General features: G+C 38.0%; 1 protein-coding gene across 1 annotated transcript in view; it reads right to left on the bottom strand.

The window, feature by feature from the left end:
- The window catches only part of LOC124117943 (SH2 domain-containing protein 4A-like), a 273,682-nt gene that overhangs the window by 188,782 nt on the left and 61,863 nt on the right, over positions 1–23,037 (bottom strand). Inside the window, exon 2 of the mRNA XM_046479961.2 lies at positions 3,338–3,445. Within this exon, the coding sequence (XP_046335917.1) occupies positions 3,338–3,436 (99 nt within the window). The 5' untranslated portion in view covers positions 3,437–3,445. The remainder of the gene's footprint in view (positions 1–3,337; positions 3,446–23,037) is intronic.

Below are 23,037 nucleotides of genomic sequence, written 5' to 3'. Positions count from 1 at the left end.
AGCAATGCCAACAGTAATCAGCCTGTTGCCCACTCGCAGAAGGAATTAAACTTGATGGAACCATCATCCTCAGCTGTGCCAGCAACGACTACTGTAAGTTCCTCAGACCTGTCATTGGAACTACCAAGCTTTCAACACCAGACTGTTGCTCCTCAACAACCTACCGCACCGTCGTTGAAAACAACACCAAATACAAGAACGCTACCATCCCAATGTCCTGCCCCAGTGGACGTTGAACCCAGACGTTCTACTCGGAGAAAGAATGCACCCTCGTGGCTTAGTGACTATATTCATGCTATCTGGGTGGAATAACCCCTCAGACATGCATGTGTTACATGACATTCCTGTCATCCTTCCCTTCCATAGATATGGAGGATTGGAACATTCATAATATGTGACATCAACACACTTGAAGACATTTCAGTTCATTTAAAACTCAGTCAAGACTTGACTGCTTTATTAAGTCCTTGTCATACTTTTTGCAAGATCTACCAATGACTTGGGTAGGGATAGAGGATTATGTACATTTACATTATACAATCATGTGTTGCATTAAGGGTTTTTTTCTGTTCTGTGTTACAGATCTCCATCACTTGTGATGTCGAATAAAGATATCTCAAAACAGTATAATACCTACTCATTTAATAATATAAACAACTGCATATTTTTACCATAAAAGCAGAACAATTTGAAAACAAATATAAATCTCAGTCAAACTTGCTCTTTGGCCTTTGGCCTTTTATTTCTTATTTCTGATAAAGTATGTAGTTGAGGTGAGGTGAAACAAGGGCCAGACAGGGTAACAACAAGTGTCACCTTATAACGTCTTTTCAGATGACGCAGCCGGGGATCATATCCCTGAACTTCCGCTCTACCACTAGACCACAGAGGCAGTCTGCAAATTTGTAAGTACGGCTGCTTTGACAGTATTATTTGACATTAACATGCAAGACAATAACCAAGCAACTCTACGATACCTTTGTGTGTTAATTACTGTAAATCTTGAAATTAATGTGTCTCCAAATTAATATGACTGCTGACACCTACTGCAACTCAAAATCAATGCGACTCCCTCCAACCCCTCCCCAGTGGAATGATACATATCCTCACCTTAATCCAATCAAACAGCAAATAGCACTGCTTAGAGTAAGGCACTTCTATAATAACAATAAACAGTGTTTGCCTATAAACAACACACAGTTTATAGGTTTATTCTGCTGACTGGCATTAAGGAAGTTCAAAGGCAATAAAATGATTGAACCAACAACAGTTCACTGATTGGAGTTGTCAGTGCTGCCTCGTTTGACACAAGTAGGTAGAACTCTTGACCCAAGCAGTGATAACTCACCAGATGCCCATTGTGTAACTGCTATTCTTTAAATGACATTGTTATATACTTGTTACAACTGCTGCTCAATAAACAGTGCTTGTGTATATTTTCAAGTTGGTATTTCCGCTATCCAAAGTGTGCAGTGAGACCTTGTTATTGTTGATAGTCATTTTGGAAACATATATGCAAAGTTTCATTAATGCAAACAAAGACCACTTGAATTTTTTGCATCTAATTAACACTCGCATGAATTTCAAGATTTACAGTATACAGTAAAATCCTTTTGTCTGCACCTGGTTAATGTAGCGGAAGATATATATCCATCTGTCCAGTACATCCCAAACCTGTTTTTGTTCCGAATAGCAAAAAATGCCAAAGTACACCTCCAATCATTATACCTGCTTCATTAAGAGGATAAAAACAAGTCAGGCCTGCTTTCAGAAATATCTGTGGTCAGTTGTAGTCACAGAGGCATCCAGAAATGAAAGTAAGACAGAAATGATCCATTCAGTAACAGTATATAGCAAGGGTCTCACTGCTTTAATGTATCTAGCTAACCCTACAGTACAGGTTATTGCATTATGTCTTCAGAAATCTCAAGTGGATCTAGGTTGAGTAAATATTCTCACATTGTATGCACATTCATTACAGATAATTTGTTTGGATAAACCAGTCATTCATTGGGCAGTCATGTATGCTTTATACATTGAAATTTGTCATCACTCACCCCTTTCAGTGACCCGACAAATCAACAATATGGAAATGACACAAGTAGTCACGAATGTTGTTGGATGACAAAGAATGAACTCTTCAGGATTTTATTATGGTTGTTTTCTGAGGAACAAAACCTTCCAAATGGCTTGCTGGTTTTCTTGGTGGAATTAGTCCGTAAAGAGCCGGAGTCGCAGGAGACTAATAACAATTTTATTTGCAAGAACAATGAACAATGTTCAATGCAATCTATAAGACTATGTAGACATAACTTTTGTCTTATTGAATAGTTTGTCTGGGAGATGGGATATTGTTACCGTAGGCTAGCATATATTTAAAAAGCTATAACTGAAACTACTAATATTTTGTATCTGCATTTTTCCTTGATTAATATGTACTACTCGCTGCTCTATAATTATATGAAATTTTGTATAAATGTTACACCATGATAACTTATAAAAGCACTTGCTGTGGATCTAATTATTATATGAAAACTTAGTATAAACGTTCTATCATGAAAATTTACAGAAAAAAGGGTAAAAGTGCACAACCACTCATGATAATTTACAGAATATATATTTGAACTTATATATATGAACATGTGGTCCCTATAGCAGCAGTACAGACAATATGTTAGTCTGCAATTTCGATGAGAAAGGTTCCTTTTCATTGTACCAATGGTAAGATTTCCCTGACACTAAAAATGTATTAAAATGAAGATAAATGTAGGAGACAAATGTAAAAAAAACTTATGCTATCTAGTCTTGGTGTGGATACAGTAAATGGGTACATATTTCACAAGATTCCAGCAGGTTTTGCCCAGCCTAACCAATGAAATTTATCTCCAGGTAAATATTTGCATAGTCAGGTACACACAAGTCTTCTACAAATGTAACAGTTCACTGCTGCTAAACGCCCAGGCCACCCAAATGAGTCTCCTTGCAGTAATGAAGGTCGGTAATCAATCATGTGCTTACGGAACGGTGACACCAGTACACAGGATAGTCAAAGTCCTTTGATGCACACTTCAGTGACTTTGCCCAAGCATGCGAAAAGCTGGGTTCTGTAGTAGGAATTGAAAACCACCGATCTAAAGAGACACTCTGACGGTTCAATACTGACTGCTGCATTTTTTAATACTTTTTTTCACAATTTGTTACGGGGACATACAACATATGTTACAGATATCATTTTGATATTCTGATAGCAGGTTTATGGATGGAAAAAAAAAGCTCTGTTGTGTTAACTTAATTGTCCTTCAAGGATCCAGACTTACATATCAACAGATCGACCTACCTCCCGCATCTTGACAAACAGATATTGTTTCTGGTCTTCAGAGAGTTCAGCCAGCAGCTCTGGCTCGATGTACATATCCCTCAGTATTTGCTGCAGCATTCTTGTTTTCTACAGAACAAATCAATAAATCCTGTGTGACATAACCTGTAGGATGTGGTGCTGTGGTATAGCATATTTGGCCAATGGAATGTTGGACTACAAATGTTATGGTTTTGTACTATATCTGTGATATGTACACAATGGGTCCATGTTAGTTTTTCACCTTAGATTTGGTCCTGCACCTTAAGTCAGTAGCTGACACTTGTATAAACAAACAATAGTTTCAACCTTATCATGAAGTCTGGAAATTTAACTCTCACAATGTCCAACATAAATATGTTGAAGCAGAAATGGACCTATGCATTCAGAACATGTTGTCTTACATTCTGATGTGTCAATTAAAGTAACATCATGGCAAATTTTTGGATTATGACATATCCGACAGAACACCAGCTTTCAAACATAGTGAGTGAGTTGGGTTTAACGCCGCTTTTAATAGTATTCCAGTTATATCACGGCGTGTCAGCTTAATGTGGGAGGAAAGCCTGAAGTGATGCAGGTCTCAGACGTTTACCACTTCGGTGAAACCCACGAGCACTGGTATGGTGCTGACAAACCTAGAAACATACTATGGGATTTGAACCGGGATTTGAACCCACAATCATAAGTTTCTGGTGTGCCCAAGGGAAGCAATTCTGCACAGCGAATCGCGGCACCTTAGACGACTGGGCCACGGGTGCCCCCGCTTACAAACAGAAAACTTCAACATCGCGAAACATACAGGAAGTACAGTAGTGCAAAATATTCTAGATACACCCATAACACTATGGAGTTACGCCTATAGCTACAACTATGGAGTTACACCAACAGCTACAACTATGGTGTTACATCAATAGCTACAACTATGGTGTTACACCTATAGCTACAACTATGGTGTTACACCTATAACTACAACTATGGTGTTACACCTATAGCTACAACTATGGTGTTACATCGATAGCTACAACTATGGTGTAACACCTATAGCTACAACTTTTGAGTTACGCCGATAGCTACAACTATGGTGTTACACCTATAGCTACAACTATGGTGTTACACTTATAGCTACAACTATGGTGTTACACCTATAGCTACAACTATTGAGTTATGCCGATAGCTACAACTATGGTGTTACACCTATAGCTACAGCTATGGTGTTACACCTATAGCTACAACTATGGAGTTACACCGATAGCTACAACTATGGTGTTACACCTATAGCTACAACTATGGAGTTACGCCGATAGCTACAACTATGGAGTTATACCGATAGCTACAACTATGGTGTTACATCGATAGCTACAACTATGGTGTTACACCTATAGCTACAACTATTGAGTTACGCCGATAGCTACTACTATGGTGTTACACCTATAGCTACAACTATGGTGTTACACGTATAGCTACAACTATTGAGTTATGCCGATAGCTACAACTATGGTGTTACACCTATAGCTACAACTATGGTGTTACACCTATAGCTACAACTATGGAGTTACACCGATAGCTACAACTATGGTGTTACACCTATAGCTACAACTATGGTGTTACACCTATAGCTACAACTATGGTGTTACACCTATAGCTACAACTATTGAGTTATGCCGATAGCTACAACTATGGTGTTACATCTATAGCTACAACTTTGGAGTTACACCGATAGCTACAACTATGGTGTTACACCTATAGCTACAACTATGGTGTTACACCTATAGCTACAACTATGGTGTTACACCTATAGCTACAACTATGGTGTTACACCTATAGCTACAACTATGGTGTTACACCTATAGCTACAACTATTGAGTTACACCGATAGCTACAACTATGGTGTTACACCTATAGCTACAACTATGGTGTTACACCTATAGCTACAACTATGGTGTTACACCTATAGCTACAACTATTGAGTTATGCCGATAGCTACAACTATGGTGTTACATCTATAGCTACAACTATGGTATTACACCTATAGCTACAACTATGGAGTTACACCTATAGCTACAACTATGGTGTTACATTGATAGCTACAACTATGGTGTTACACCTATAGCTAAAACTATGGTGTTACACCTATAGATCCAATTACAGTGTTATCAAGTAAGTGTTCGCAGGTATTGCCATGCAATTGTTAAAATGCCCCCTACAATCTCTGACTTACCACAAGACTGACTCAAGACTCTCTCCAAATAAATCAGAGCAAGGATAACTACCTGAACCTATGTGAACATAGTAGAATTTGTACCTACTCTATCTTGTCTGTCTAACCACAGCCCGGGGCTACAATGTCAATCAGTCATTGAATATATCTACCTGTAATCATTTACTTGTAGCAAAGGGTCAGCACTACATGAAGTGAATAAGTGTATAGATTGCATGTATGCCTCCATTTTGACTAATGAGTTATCATGGAAAATCCTACATTGAATTACACACATGAATTTCTGTATGTTATATGTTTATGATAAAATATGCCTGCGAGGTTTTGGGTTGAAAATGTAAAACCGCGAGCAAGGCTTTTCCCGAGCTCAAGATTTTACATTTTCAACCAAAACAGAAGAGGTGTGTTTTGTCCAACTTATAAACCATCTAAATGCAAGAAATATAAGAGAAAAATAAGAAAACATTGAATTACCTTATAGTAAAACAATACAGTGTGTCGCAGTATAAAAGGACTTTGATCAAAGTGTGCTCTGATATAGTGTCAATATAGTGAAAGGAGGTGTTTCAAGAGCCATCAGATCACAAGATAGATGGACATCTCTGATATAGTGTAAATATAGTGAAAGGATGTGTTTCAAGAGTTATCAGGTCACAAGATAGATGGACATCTCTGATGTAGTGTAAAGGTACTGAAAGGAGGTGTTTCAAGAGCCATCAGATCACCAGATATACGGAATCTCTGATGTAGTGTAAATGTAGTAAAAGGAGGTGTTTCAAGAGTCATCAGATCACAAGATAGATGGACATCTCTGATATAGTGTAAATGTAGTAAAAGGAGGTGTTTCAAGAGTTATCAGATCATCAGATAGACGGAATCTCGGATGTAGTGTAAATATAGTGAAAGGAGGTGTTTCAAGAGCCATCAGATCACCAGATATACGGAATCTCTGATGTAGTGTAAATATAGTGAAAGGAGGTGTTTCAAGAGTTATCAGATCACCAGATAGACGGAATCTCGGATGTAGTGTAAAAGTAGTAAAAGGAGGTGTTTCAAGAGTTATCAGATCATCAGATAGACGGAATCTCGGATGTACTGTAAATATAGCGAAAGGAGGTGTTTCAAGAGCCATCAGATCACCTGATAGACGGAATCTCGGATGTAGTGTAAATGTAGTAAAAGGAGGTGTTTCAAGAGTTATCAGATCACCAGATAGATGAACATCTCTGATGTAGTGTAAATGTAGTAAAAGGAGGTGTTTCAAGAGTTATCAGATCACAAGATAGACGGAATCTCGGATGTAGTGTAAATGTAGTAAAAGGAGGTGTTTCAAGAGTTATCAGATCACAAGATAGACGGAATCTCTGATGTTGTGCAAAGGTACTGAAAGGAGGTGTTTCAAGAGTCATCAGATCACGAGATAGACGGAATGTCTGATGTAGTGTAAAAGTAGGTGTTTCAAGAGTTATCAGATCACCAGATAGACGGAATCTCTGATGTTGTGCAAAGGTACTGAAAGGAGGTGTTTCAAGAGTCATCAGATCACGAGATAGACGGAATGTCTGATGTAGTGTAAATATAGTGAAAGGAGGAGTTTCAAGAGCCATCAGATCACCAGACAGATGGACATCTCTGATATAGTGTAAATATAGCGAAAGGAGGAGTTTCAAGAGCCATCAGATCACCAGATAGATGGACATCTCTGATATAGTGTAAATATAGTGAAAGGAGGTGTTTCAAGAGCCATCAGATCACCAGATATACAGAATCACTGATGTAGTGTGAAGGTACTGAATGGAGGTGTTTCAAGAGTTATCAGATCACCAGATAGACGGAATCTCTGATGTAGTGTAAATATAGTGAAAGGAGGAGTTTCAAGAGCCATCAGATCACAAGATAGATGGACATCTCTGATATAGTGTAAATATAGTGAAAGGAGGAGTTTCAAGAGCCATCAGATCACCAGATAGATGGACATCTCTGATATAGTGTAAATATAGTGAAAGGAGGTGTTTCAAGAGCCATCAGATAACCAGATAGATGGACATCTCTGATATAGTGTAAATATAGTGAAAGGAGGAGTTTCAAGAGCCATCAGATCACCAGAAAGATGGACATCTCTGATATAGTGTAAATATAGTGAAAGGGGGTGTTTCAAGAACATCAGATCACAAGATATACGGAATCACTGATGCAGTGTAAATATAGTGAAAGGAGGTGTTTCAAGAGCCATCAGATCACCAGATATACGGAATCTCTGATGTAGTGTAAACATAGTAAAAGGAGGTGTTTCAAGAGTTATCAGATCACCAGATAAATGGACATCTCTGATGTAGTGTAAATGTAGTAAAAGGAGGTGTTTCAAGAGTTATCAGATCACCAGATAGACGGAATCTCGGATGTAGTGTAAATGTAGTAAAAGGAGGTGTTTCAAGAGTTATCAGATCACCAGATAGAGGGAATCTTTGATGTAGTGTAAACATAGTAAAAGGAGGTGTTTCAAGAGTTATCAGATCACCAGATAGATGGACATCTCTGATGTAGTGTAAATGTAGTAAAAGGAGGTGTTTCAAGAGTTATCAGATCACCAGATAGAGGGAATCTTTGATGTAGTGTAAATGTAGTAAAAGGTGGTGTTTCAAAAGTTATCAGATCACCAGATAGATGGAATCTCTGATGTAGTGCAAAGGTACTGAAAGGAGGTGTTTCAAGAGTCATCAGATCACCAGATAGATGGACATCTCTGATATAGTGTAAATATAGTGAAAGGAGGAGTTTCAAGAGCCAACAGATCACCAGATAGACGGAATCTCTGATGTAGTGCAAAGGTACTGAAAGGAGGAGTTTCAAGAGCCATCATATCACCAGATAGACGGAATCTCTGATGTAGTGTAAAGCTTCTAAAAGGAGGCGTTTCAAGAGTCATCAGATCACAAGATAGATGGACATCTCTGATATAGTGTAAATATAGTGAAAGGAGGAGTTTCAAGAGTTATCAGATCACCAGATAGACAGAATCTCTGATGTAGTGTACAGGTACTGAATGGATGTGTTTCAAGAGTTATCAGATCACTAGATAGACAGAATCTCTGATGTAGTGTAAATATAGTGAAAGGAGGAGTTTCAAGAATTATCAGATCACCAGATAGACAGAATCTCTGATGTAGTGTAAATATAGTGAAAGGTGGTGTTTCAAGAGTTATCAGATCACCAGATAGACGGAATCTCTGATGTAGTGTAAAGCTTCTAAAAGGAGGCGTTTCAAGAGTCATCAGATCACCAGATAGATGGAGATCTCTGAAGTAGTGTAAATATAGTGAAAGGAGGAGTTTCAAGAGTTATCAGATCACCAGATAGACAGAATCTCTGATGTAGTGTACAGGTACTGAATGGATGTGTTTCAAGAGTTATCAGATCACTAGATAGACAGAATCTCTGATGTAGTGTAAATATAGTGAAAGGAGGAGTTTCAAGAATTATCAGATCACCAGATAGACAGAATCTCTGATGTAGTGTAAATATAGTGAAAGGTGGTGTTTCAAGAGTTATCAGATCACCAGATAGACGGAATCTCTGATGTAGTGTACAGGTACTGAAAGGAGGTGTTTCAAGAGCCATCAGATCACCAGATAGATGGACATCTCTGATATAGTGTAAATATAGTGAAAGGAGGTGTTTCAAGAGCCATGAGATCACCTGATAGACGGAATCACTGATGTACCGTATATGACCGCGGATAAGCCGACCCCGTAGATAAGCCGAGGTGTTAATTTGACCATTGAAATACGAAATAAAATGATATGTCCCGCAGATAAGCCGAATCAGGAATTGAAAGACAAAAAACACTGCGAAGTCGGACTGAAAGACATGTGCCGGTACTCGCAGATATTAAAAAATATAAGATGAAAAACGTTGTAATTATATTGAAAAAGTCATTATTATTTCTAATAAAGATTTAACAAACCAGTCATCCACTTTCATAATGTGGGAAGCTGTTTCTTGTGGGTTTTTTAAAACTCATAATGATCGTTATATGTTGCCATCAACAACCAAGCGCCATTTTGTGAGTCGGTGTATATAGAATTATGAACCCGTGAGAAAATATATCAGCTGGAGCGAAGACTCGCAGTTTGAATTCAGCATCGTAAGCATGCCATTTTCGTTTAAAACTCATGATGAAAACGTCAGTCAGTAAAAATATACCAACTTTTATAACCCCCTTTACACCACTATTGTATGTTAATCCAATTGAATTAAATAAACTATCATACTATGAACACATTGAATGACCATCACTTACTCACAGGCTTTTCCAGTTTATTAAACTAATCTCTCGAAAACAAAGGAATTAAGCCCCTACTCCCAACACGATCGCTAAGCACCCACAACTTGAAAATGTTTGTGTAAACAACCTGACAATACCAATCGGCCCATTATTATCAATGCTCATTTCCTTGTGTACTCTGTTGCATTAAAAAACAGGAAGCAATCACAGTGGTCACCGTTTGTGACGTCACAGGAAACAGCTGATCACATGTTTTTGCAAATGGCGAACGGAATAACTCGCCGATGCAGTTGTTTATTTGCCTCTTTCAATAACTGTAGACACTTGTTCACTATCAATTTATGAACTTTGCAAAACGTACGTAATAGCTATTGGCGATTTTATCTGGGGATTATATATTATAGCTGTGAATTACATATATTGTTACATGTAAAGATTGTGGAGTTTACGAAGAACGATAAACTTTGAACATTCAATTGAAAACTTATTATCAGAAGTAGTAACATGCATAACATTTTTTTAATAATGACAACATTGGTGTATAATAATAACTTTATTGATAATTTATAACAATAATGGCTCTAGTCGTGGCAACTTTACAAACTTTCGGGAAGTTGTAATCTATCGGACCGTCATTCAGGCGATGTTTCTGACAGATCACGATCTGAAAAATACTATCATGAAAGTGTATCCCGTGGATAAGCCGACCCCTTTCTACAGAATCTTTTTTCTGCTCCTCAAAATTCGGCTTATACGCGGTCATATACGGTACTGTAAATAAAGTGAAAGGAGGAGTTTCAAGAGCCATCAGATCACAAGATAGATGGACATCTCTGATATAGTGTAAATATAGTGAAAGGAGGAGTTTCAAGAGTTATCAGATCACCAGATATACGGAATCTCTGATGTAGTGTAAAGGTACTGAATGGAGGTGTTTCAAGAGTTATCAGATCACCAGATAGACGGAATCTCTGATGTAGTGTAAATATAGTGAAAGGAGGAGTTTCAAGAGCCATCAGATCACAAGATAGATGGACATCTCTGATATAGTGTAAATATAGTGAAAGGAGGAGTTTTAAGAGCCATCAGATCACCAGATAGATGGACATCTCTGATATAGTGTAAATATAGTGAAAGGAGGTGTTTCAAGAGCCATCAGATCACCAGATAGATGGACATCTCTGATATAGTGTAAATATAGTGAAAGGAGGAGTTTCAAGAGCCATCAGATCACCAGAAAGATGGACATCTCTGATATAGTGTAAATATAATGAAAGGGGGTGTTTCAAGAACCATCAGATCACCAGATAGATGGAGATCTCTGTTGTAGTGTAAATATAGTGAAAGGAGGTGTTTCAAGAGTTATCAGATCACCAGATAGATGGAGATCTCTGTTGTAGTGTAAATATAGTGAAAGGAGGTGTTTCAAGAGTTATCAGATCACCAGATAGATGGAGATCTCTGAAGTAGTGTAAATATAGTGAAAGGAGGTGTTTCAAGAGTTATCAGATCACAAGATAGACGGAATCTCTGATGTAGTGTAAATATAGTGAAAGGAGGTGTTTCAAGAATTATCAGATCACCAGATAGATGGAGATCTCTGAAGTAGTGTAAATATAGTGAAAGGAGGAGTTTCAAGAGTTATCAGATCACCAGATAGACAGAATCTCTGATGTAGTGTACAGGTACTGAATGGATGTGTTTCAAGAGTTATCAGATCACTAGATAGACAGAATCTCTGATGTAGTGTAAATATAGTGAAAGGAGGAGTTTCAAGAATTATCAGATCACCAGATAGACAGAATCTCTGATGTAGTGTAAATATAGTGAAAGGTGGTGTTTCAAGAGTTATCAGATCACCAGATAGACGGAATCTCTGATGTAGTGTACAGGTACTGAAAGGAGGTGTTTCAAGAGTCATCACATCACCAGATAGATGGAGATCTCTGATGTAGTGTAAATATAGTGAAAGGAGGTGTTTCAAGAGCCATCAGATCACCAGATAGATGGAATCTCTGGAGTAGTGTAAATATAGTGAAAGGAGGTGTTTCAAGAGTTATCAGATCACCAGATAGACGGAATCTCTGATGTAGTGTAAATATAGTGAAAGGAGGTGTTTCAAGAGCCATCAGATCACCAGATAGATGGAGATCTCTGAAGTAGTGTAAATATAGTGAAAGGAGGAGTTTCAAGAGTTATCAGATCACCAGATAGACGGAATCTCTGATGTAGTGTAAATATAGTGAAAGGAGGTGTTTCAAGAGTTATCAGATCACAAGATAGACGGAATCTCTGATGTAGTGTAAATATAGTGAAAGGAGGTGTTTCAAGAGTCATCAGATCACCAGATAGACGGAATCTCTGATGTAGTGTACAGGTACTGAAAGGAGGTGTTTCAGAGTCATCAGATCACCAGATAGATGGAGATCTCTGATGTAGTGTAAATATAGTGAAAGGAGGTGTTTCAAGAGTCATCAGATCACCAGATAGACGGAATCTCTGATGTAGTGTACAGGTACTGAAAGGAGGTGTTTCAGAGTCATCAGATCACCAGATAGATGGAGATCTCTGAAGTAGTGTAAATATAGTGAAAGGAGGTGTTTCAAGAGTTATCAGATCACTAGATAGATGGAGATCTCTGTTGTAGTGTAAATAAAGTGAAAGGAGGAGTTTCAAGAGCCATCAGATCACAAGATAGATGGACATCTCTGATATAGTGTAAATATAGTGAAAGGAGGAGTTTCAAGAGTTATCAGATCACCAGATATACGGAATCTCTGATGTAGTGTAAAGGTACTGAATGGAGGTGTTTCAAGAGTTATCAGATCACCAGATAGACGGAATCTCTGATGTAGTGTAAATATAGTGAAAGGAGGAGTTTCAAGAGCCATCAGATCACAAGATAGATGGACATCTCTGATATAGTGTAAATATAGTGAAAGGAGGAGTTTTAAGAGCCATCAGATCACCAGATAGATGGACATCTCTGATATAGTGTAAATATAGTGAAAGGAGGTGTTTCAAGAGCCATCAGATCACCAGATAGATGGACATCTCTGATGTAGTGTAAATATAGTGAAAGGAGGAGTTTCAAGAGCCATCAGATCACCAGAAAGATGGACATCTCTGATATAGTGTAAATATAATGAAAGGGGGTGTTTCAAGAACCATCAGATCACCAGATAGATGGACATCTCTGTTGTAGTGTAAATATAGTGAAAGGAGGTGTTTCAAGAGTTATCAGATCACCAGATAGATGGAGATCTCTGTTGTAGTGTAAATATAGTGAAAGGAGGTGTTTCAAGAGTTATCAGATCACCAGATAGACAGAATCTCTGATGTAGTGTACAGGTACTGAATGGATGTGTTTCAAGAGTTATCAGATCACTAGATAGACAGAATCTCTGATGTAGTGTAAATATAGTGAAAGGAGGAGTTTCAAGAATTATCAGATCACCAGATAGACAGAATCTCTGATGTAGTGTAAATATAGTGAAAGGTGGTGTTTCAAGAGTTATCAGATCACCAGATAGACGGAATCTCTGATGTAGTGTACAGGTACTGAAAGGAGGTGTTTCAAGAGTCATCACATCACCAGATAGATGGAGATCTCTGATGTAGTGTAAATATAGTGAAAGGAGGTGTTTCAAGAGCCATCAGATCACCAGATAGATGGAATCTCTGGAGTAGTGTAAATATAGTGAAAGGAGGTGTTTCAAGAGTTATCAGATCACCAGATAGACGGAATCTCTGATGTAGTGTAAATATAGTGAAAGGAGGTGTTTCAAGAGCCATCAGATCACCAGATAGATGGAGATCTCTGAAGTAGTGTAAATATAGTGAAAGGAGGAGTTTCAAGAGTTATCAGATCACCAGATAGACGGAATCTCTGATGTAGTGTAAATATAGTGAAAGGAGGTGTTTCAAGAGTTATCAGATCACAAGATAGACGGAATCTCTGATGTAGTGTAAATATAGTGAAAGGAGGTGTTTCAAGAGTCATCAGATCACCAGATAGACGGAATCTCTGATGTAGTGTACAGGTACTGAAAGGAGGTGTTTCAGAGTCATCAGATCACCAGATAGATGGAGATCTCTGATGTAGTGTAAATATAGTGAAAGGAGGTGTTTCAAGAGTCATCAGATCACCAGATAGACGGAATCTCTGATGTAGTGTACAGGTACTGAAAGGAGGTGTTTCAGAGTCATCAGATCACCAGATAGATGGAGATCTCTGAAGTAGTGTAAATATAGTGAAAGGAGGTGTTTCAAGAGTTATCAGATCACTAGATAGATGGAGATCTCTGTTGTAGTGTAAATAAAGTGAAAGGAGGAGTTTCAAGAGCCATCAGATCACAAGATAGATGGACATCTCTGATATAGTGTAAATATAGTGAAAGGAGGAGTTTCAAGAGTTATCAGATCACCAGATATACGGAATCTCTGATGTAGTGTAAAGGTACTGAATGGAGGTGTTTCAAGAGTTATCAGATCACCAGATAGACGGAATCTCTGATGTAGTGTAAATATAGTGAAAGGAGGAGTTTCAAGAGCCATCAGATCACAAGATAGATGGACATCTCTGATATAGTGTAAATATAGTGAAAGGAGGAGTTTTAAGAGCCATCAGATCACCAGATAGATGGACATCTCTGATATAGTGTAAATATAGTGAAAGGAGGTGTTTCAAGAGCCATCAGATCACCAGATAGATGGACATCTCTGATGTAGTGTAAATATAGTGAAAGGAGGAGTTTCAAGAGCCATCAGATCACCAGAAAGATGGACATCTCTGATATAGTGTAAATATAATGAAAGGGGGTGTTTCAAGAACCATCAGATCACCAGATAGATGGACATCTCTGTTGTAGTGTAAATATAGTGAAAGGAGGTGTTTCAAGAGTTATCAGATCACCAGATAGATGGAGATCTCTGTTGTAGTGTAAATATAGTGAAAGGAGGTGTTTCAAGAGTTATCAGATCACAAGATAGACGGAATCTCTGATGTAGTGTAAATATAGTGAAAGGGGGTGTTTCAAGAACCATCAGATCACCAGATAGATGGAATCTCTGATGTAGTGTAAATATAGTGAAAGGAGGTGTTTCAAGAGTTATCAGATCACCAGATAGATGGACATCTCTGATGTAGTGTAAATGTAGTAAAAGGAGGTGTTTCAAGAATTATCAGATCACCAGATAGATGGAGATCTCTGAAGTAGTGTAAATATAGTGAAAGGAGGAGTTTCAAGAGTTATCAGATCACCAGATAGACAGAATCTCTGATGTAGTGTACAGGTACTGAATGGATGTGTTTCAAGAGTTATCAGATCACTAGATAGACAGAATCTCTGATGTAGTGTAAATATAGTGAAAGGAGGAGTTTCAAGAATTATCAGATCACCAGATAGACAGAATCTCTGATGTAGTGTAAATATAGTGAAAGGTGGTGTTTCAAGAGTTATCAGATCACCAGATAGACGGAATCTCTGATGTAGTGTACAGGTACTGAAAGGAGGTGTTTCAAGAGTCATCACATCACCAGATAGATGGAGATCTCTGATGTAGTGTAAATATAGTGAAAGGAGGTGTTTCAAGAGCCATCAGATCACCAGATAGATGGAATCTCTGGAGTAGTGTAAATATAGTGAAAGGAGGTGTTTCAAGAGTTATCAGATCACCAGATAGACGGAATCTCTGATGTAGTGTAAATATAGTGAAAGGAGGTGTTTCAAGAGCCATCAGATCACCAGATAGATGGAGATCTCTGAAGTAGTGTAAATATAGTGAAAGGAGGAGTTTCAAGAGTTATCAGATCACCAGATAGACGGAATCTCTGATGTAGTGTAAATATAGTGAAAGGAGGTGTTTCAAGAGTTATCAGATCACTTCAAGAGTCATCAGATCACCAGATAGACGGAATCTCTGATGTAGTGTACAGGTACTGAAAGGAGGTGTTTCAGAGTCATCAGATCACCAGATAGATGGAGATCTCTGATGTAGTGTAAATATAGTGAAAGGAGGTGTTTCAAGAGTCATCAGATCACCAGATAGACGGAATCTCTGATGTAGTGTACAGGTACTGAAAGGAGGTGTTTCAGAGTCATCAGATCACCAGATAGATGGAGATCTCTGAAGTAGTGTAAATATAGTGAAAGGAGGTGTTTCAAGAGTTATCAGATCACTAGATAGATGGAGATCTCTGTTGTAGTGTAAATAAAGTGAAAGGAGGAGTTTCAAGAGCCATCAGATCACAAGATAGATGGACATCTCTGATATAGTGTAAATATAGTGAAAGGAGGAGTTTCAAGAGTTATCAGATCACCAGATATACGGAATCTCTGATGTAGTGTAAAGGTACTGAATGGAGGTGTTTCAAGAGTTATCAGATCACCAGATAGACGGAATCTCTGATGTAGTGTAAATATAGTGAAAGGAGGAGTTTCAAGAGCCATCAGATCACAAGATAGATGGACATCTCTGATATAGTGTAAATATAGTGAAAGGAGGAGTTTTAAGAGCCATCAGATCACCAGATAGATGGACATCTCTGATATAGTGTAAATATAGTGAAAGGAGGTGTTTCAAGAGCCATCAGATCACCAGATAGATGGACATCTCTGATGTAGTGTAAATATAGTGAAAGGAGGAGTTTCAAGAGCCATCAGATCACCAGAAAGATGGACATCTCTGATATAGTGTAAATATAATGAAAGGGGGTGTTTCAAGAACCATCAGATCACCAGATAGATGGAGATCTCTGTTGTAGTGTAAATATAGTGAAAGGAGGTGTTTCAAGAGTTATCAGATCACCAGATAGATGGAGATCTCTGTTGTAGTGTAAATATAGTGAAAGGAGGTGTTTCAAGAGTTATCAGATCACAAGATAGACGGAATCTCTGATGTAGTGTAAATATAGTGAAAGGGGGTGTTTCAAGAACCATCAGATCACCAGATAGATGGAGATCTCTGAAGTAGTGTAAATATAGTGAAAGGAGGAGTTTCAAGAGTTATCAGATCACCAGATAGACAGAATCTCTGATGTAGTGTACAGGTACTGAATGGATGTGTTTCAAGAGTTATCAGATCACTAGATAGACAGAATCTCTGATGTAGTGTAAATATAGTGAAAGGAGGAGTTTCAAGAATTATCAGATCACCAGATAGACAGAATCTCTGATGTAGTGTAAATATAGTGAAAGGTGGTGTTTCAAGAGTTATCAGATCACCAGATAGACGGAATCTCTGATGTAGTGTACAGGTACTGAAAGGAGGTGTTTCAAGAGTTATCAGATCACCAGATAGATGGAGATCTCTGAAGTAGTGTAAATATAGTGAAAGGAGGTGTTTCAAGAGTTATCAGATCACAAGATAGACGGAATCTCTGATGTAGTGTAAATATAGTGAAAGGAGGTGTTTCAAGAATTATCAGATCACCAGATAGATGGAGATCTCTGAAGTAGTGTAAATATAGTGAAAGGAGGAGTTTCAAGAGTTATCAGATCACCAGATAGACAGAATCTCTGATGTAGTGTACAGGTACTGAATGGATGTGTTTCAAGAGTTATCAGATCACTAGATAGACAGAATCTCTGATGTAGTGTAAATATAGTGAAAGGAGGAGTTTCAAGAATTATCAGATCACCAGATAGACAGAATCTCTGATGTAGTGTAAATATAGTGAAAGGTGGTGTTTCAAGAGTTATCAGATCACCAGATAGACGGAATCTCTGATGTAGTGTACAGGTACTGAAAGGAGGTGTTTCAAGAGTCATCACATCACCAGATAGATGGAGATCTCTGATGTAGTGTAAATATAGTGAAAGGAGGTGTTTCAAGAGCCATCAGATCACCAGATAGATGGAATCTCTGGAGTAGTGTAAATATAGTGAAAGGAGGTGTTTCAAGAGTTATCAGATCACCAGATAGACGGAATCTCTGATGTAGTGTGAATATAGTGAAAGGAGGTGTTTCAAGAGCCATCAGATCACCAGATAGATGGAGATCTCTGAAGTAGTGTAAATATAGTGAAAGGAGGAGTTTCAAGAGTTATCAGATCACCAGATAGACGGAATCTCTGATGTAGTGTAAATATAGTGAAAGGAGGTGTTTCAAGAGTTATCAGATCACAAGATAGACGGAATCTCTGATGTAGTGTAAATATAGTGAAAGGAGGTGTTTCAAGAGTCATCAGATCACCAGATAGACGGAATCTCTGATGTAGTGTACAGGTACTGAAAGGAGGTGTTTCAGAGTCATCAGATCACCAGATAGATGGAGATCTCTGATGTAGTGTAAATATAGTGAAAGGAGGTGTTTCAAGAGTCATCAGATCACCAGATAGACGGAATCTCTGATGTAGTGTACAGGTACTGAAAGGAGGTGTTTCAGAGTCATCAGATCACCAGATAGATGGAGATCTCTGATGTAGTGTAAATATAGTGAAAGGAGGTGTTTCAAGAGTCATCAGATCACCAGATAGACGGAATCTCTGATGTAGTGTACAGGTACTGAAAGGAGGTGTTTCAGAGTCATCAGATCACCAGATAGATGGAGATCTCTGATGTAGTGTAAATATAGTGAAAGGAGGTGTTTCAAGAGTCATCAGATCACCAGATAGACGGAATCACTGATGTAGTGTACAGGTACTGAAAGGAGGTGTTTCAGAGTCATCAGATCACCAGATAGATGGAGATCTCTGAAGTAGTGTAAATATAGTGAAAGGAGGTGTTTCAGAGTCATCAGATCACCAGATAGATGGAGATCTCTGTTGTAGTGTAAATATAGTGAAAGGAGGTGTTTCAAGAGTTATCAGATCACAAGATAGACGGAATCTCTGATGTAGTGTAAATATAGTGAAAGGAGGTGTTTCAAGAATTATCAGATCACCAGATAGATGGAGATCTCTGAAGTAGTGTAAATATAGTGAAAGGAGGAGTTTCAAGAGTTATCAGATCACCAGATAGACGGAATCTCTGATGTAGTGTACAGGTACTGAATGGATGTGTTTCAAGAGTTATCAGATCACTAGATAGACGGAATCTCTGATGTAGTGTAAATATAGTGAAAGGAGGAGTTTCAAGAATTTTCAGATCACCAGATAGACAGAATCTCTGATGTAGTGTAAATATAGTGAAAGGAGGTGTTTCAAGAGTTATCAGATCACCATATAGACGGAATCTCTGATGTAGTGTACAGGTACTGAATGGAGGTGTTTCAAGAGTCATCAGATCACCAGATAGATGGAGATCTCTGATGTAGTGTAAATATAGTGAAAGGAGGTGTTTCAAGAGTCATCAGATCACCAGATAGATGGAGATCTCTGATGTAGTGTAAATGTAGTAAAAGGAGGTGTTTCAAGAGTTATCAGATCACCAGATAGATGGAATCTCTGATGTAGTGTAAATATAGTGAAAGGAGGTGTTTCAAGTGTTATCACATCACCAGATAGATGGAGATCTCTGATGTAGTGTAAATATAGTGAAAGGAGGTGTTTCAAGAGTCATCAGATCACCATATAGACGGAATCTCTGATGTAGTGTAAATATAGTGAAAGGAGGTGTTTCAAGAGTTATCAGATCACAAGATAGACGGAATCTCTGATGTAGTGTACCGTATTTTCTTGAGTATAGTGCACACTTTTTTTCGAAAAAACAAAGCTGTGTAGAAGGGGGTGCGCATTATACACGAATTATGAGTTTGGATGTTTTTCCCCCCCCCTTGGAAAAACATTACTGTGAGCATGAAACACCGGAAATACCATGTCAACAAATCCATACTGAAGTACGCAAAATAATCATGTAATTACACTGTCTGGCTATAAAAAGTGTTCTTTGTATATCTGGACTTATGTTTGTAACTTATTTCAGTAATTTTATTCAAAATTCCTTATAATATTGTTTTCATTAATTTCGGCGAAATCGTGTGTGAAGCGATCGGAAGATCGCACAACTCACCGTTATTAACAGCAACCACGGTCAGAATACCGCTATTGACGCCTTGAAACGAACTTTAGTTGACAGAGAATGGATATATATATCATAAATGACATACTTTGACTCGTTAAAAGTCATATTTGTTTTTGTTTGATGATTCTATGTCAACATGAAATTCTCGCGATCACGCGATCATGTGCGCGTGAGCCTTGACGGTGACTGGTCAGACTGGTTCCATGTAAAAAATAATACTCGGCAATAGCGATCAGCTGCTTCGCTTAGGGTTATTATTATTTTAAATATGTTTAGTAAAGGCTGCATATAATTAAGAAAATAATGGAATATATTATTCCTGATAAAAAAAATAGTTTCAGATACAATTGTTGCCGATCCTTGCATTAGAAATCCTATAAAGTTATATCATTGGATGTGTCTTGACCGAATCACCGGTCGATTCCAAGAACACGTGTGTACAGCTGATTGCTGTTTCCGGCTTAGTTTACGAGAAAATACACAAGGTAATCTTAATCCCTAGATATAAAACAATGCCTAGCAGAACAATAAATACTATTTAAACGGTAAATAAACATGTCTGGTGATTTTTTATCTCAAATTTCGAATTTGTACTGACGAAGTTTCTCAGCACCCGTTCGTTTGCCGGACTTCGCTGAAAGGGTACGGTGTAAATTTTTTCTGCGCATAATATTCAAATTTCTTTTTTTCTAAAATATTGAACCCGCTACAGGGGGGTGCGCATTATACATGGGTGTGCACTATACTCAAGAAATTACGGTAAATATAGTGAAAGGAGGTGTTTCAAGAATTATCAGATCACCAGATAGATGGAGATCTCTGAAGTAGTGTAAATATAGTGAACGGAGGAGTTTCAAGAGTTATCAGATCACCAGATAGACGGAATCTCTGATGTAGTGTACAGGTACTGAATTGATGTGTTTCAAGAGTTATCAGATCACTAGATATACGGAATCTCTGATGTAATGTAAATATAGTGAAAGGAGGTGTTTCAAGAGTTATCAGATCACAAGATAGACGGAATCTCTGATGTAGTGTAAATATAGCGAAAGGAGGTGTTTCAAGAGTCATCAGATCACCAGATAGACGGAATCTCTGATGTAGTGTAAATATAGTGAAAGGAGGTGTTTCAAGAGTCATCAGATCACCAGATAGACGGAATCTCTGATGTAGTGTACAGGTACTGAAAGGAGGTGTTTCAAGAGTCATCAGATCACCAGATAGATGGAATCTCTGATGTAGTGTAAATATAGTGAAAGGAGGTGTTTCAAGAGTTATCAGATCACCAGATAGATGGAGATCTCTGAAGTAGTGTAAACATAGTGAAAGGAGGTGTTTCAAGAGTTATCAGATCACCAGATAGATGGAGATCTCTGTTGTAGTGTAAATATAGTGAAAGGAGGTGTTTCAAGAGTTATCAGATCACCAGATAGATGGAGATCTCTGAAGTAGTGTAAATATAGTGAAAGGAGGTGTTTCAAGAGTTATCAGATCACAAGATAGACGGAATCTCTGATGTAGTGTGAATATAGTGAAAGGAGGTGTTTCAAGAATTATCAGATCACCAGATAGATGGAGATCTCTGAAGTAGTGTAAATATAGTGAAAGGAGGAGTTTCAAGAGTTATCAGATCACCAGATAGACAGAATCTCTGATGTAGTGTACAGGTACTGAATGGATGTGTTTGAAGAGTTATCAGATCACTAGATAGACAGAATCTCTGATGTAGTGTAAATATAGTGAAAGGAGGAGTTTCAAGAATTATCAGATCACCAGATAGACAGAATCTCTGATGTAGTGTAAATATAGTGAAAGGTGGTGTTTCAAGAGTTATCAGATCACCAGATAGACGGAATCTCTGATGTAGTGTACAGGTACTGAAAGGAGGTGTTTCAAGAGTCATCAGATCACCAGATAGATGGAGATCTCTGATGTAGTGTAAATATAGTGAAAAGAGGTGTTTCAAGAGCCATCAGATCACCAGATAGATGGAATCTCTGAAGTAGTGTAAATATAGTGAATGGATGTGTTTCAAGAGTTATCAGATCACTAGATAGACGGAATCTCTGATGTAGTGTAAATATAGTGAAAGGAGGAGTTTCAAGAATTATCAGATCACCAGATAGACAGAATCTCTGATGTAGTGTAAATATAGTGAAAGGAGGTGTTTCAAGAATCATCAGATCACCAGATAGACAGAATCTCTGATGTAGTGTAAAGGTACTGAAAGGAGGTGTTTCAGAGTCATCAGATCACCAGATAGATGGAGATCTCTGATGTAGTGTAAATATAGTGAAAGGAGGTGTTTCAAGAGCCATCAGATCACCAGATAGATGGAATCTCTGATGTAGTGTAAATATAGTGAAAGGAGGTGTTTCAAGAGTTATCAGATCACCAGATAGATGGAGATCTCTGAAGTACTGTAAATATAGTGAAAGGAGGTGTTTCAAGAGTTATCAGATCACAAGATAGACGGAATCTCTGATGTAGTGTAAATATAGTGAAAGGAGGAGTTTCAAGAGTTATCAGATCACCAGATAGACGGAATCTCTGATGTAGTGTACAGGTACTGAATGGATGTGTTTCAAGAGTTATCAGATCACTAGATAGACGGAATCTCTGATGTAGTGTAAATATAGTGAAAGGAGGAGTTTCAAGAATTTTCAGATCACCAGATAGACAGAATCTCTGATGTAGTGTAAATATAGTGAAAGGAGGTGTTTCAAGAGTTATCAGATCACCAGATAGATGGAGATCTCTGATGTAGTGTAAATATAGTGAAAGGAGGAATTTCAAGAGCCATCAGGTCACCAGATAGACAGAATCTCTGATGTAGTGTAAAGGTACTGAATGGAGGTGTTTCAAGAATTATCAGATCACCAGATATACGGAATCACTGATGTAGTGTAAAGGTACTGAATGGAGGTGTTTCAAGAGTTATCAGATCACCAGATAGACAGAATCTCTGATGTAGTGTAAATATAGTGAAAGGAGGTGTTTCAAGAGTTATCAGATCACAAGATAGACGGAATCTCTGATGTAGTGTAAATATAGTGAAAGGAGGTGTTTCAAGAATTATCAGATCACCAGATAGATAGAGATCTCTGAAGTAGTGTAAATATAGTGAAAGGAGGTGTTTCAAGAGTTATCAGATCACCAGATATACGGAATCACTGATGTAGTGTAAAGGTACTGAATGGAGGTGTTTCAA

Source organism: Haliotis rufescens, unplaced genomic scaffold, assembly GCF_023055435.1.
Source record: "Haliotis rufescens isolate VD_foot unplaced genomic scaffold, xgHalRufe1.0.p SCAF_28, whole genome shotgun sequence".
NCBI lineage: Eukaryota > Metazoa > Mollusca > Gastropoda > Lepetellida > Haliotidae > Haliotis > Haliotis rufescens.
The sequence above is the reverse complement of the archived record's forward strand: the minus strand, read 5'-3'. Positions and strand labels throughout refer to the sequence as shown.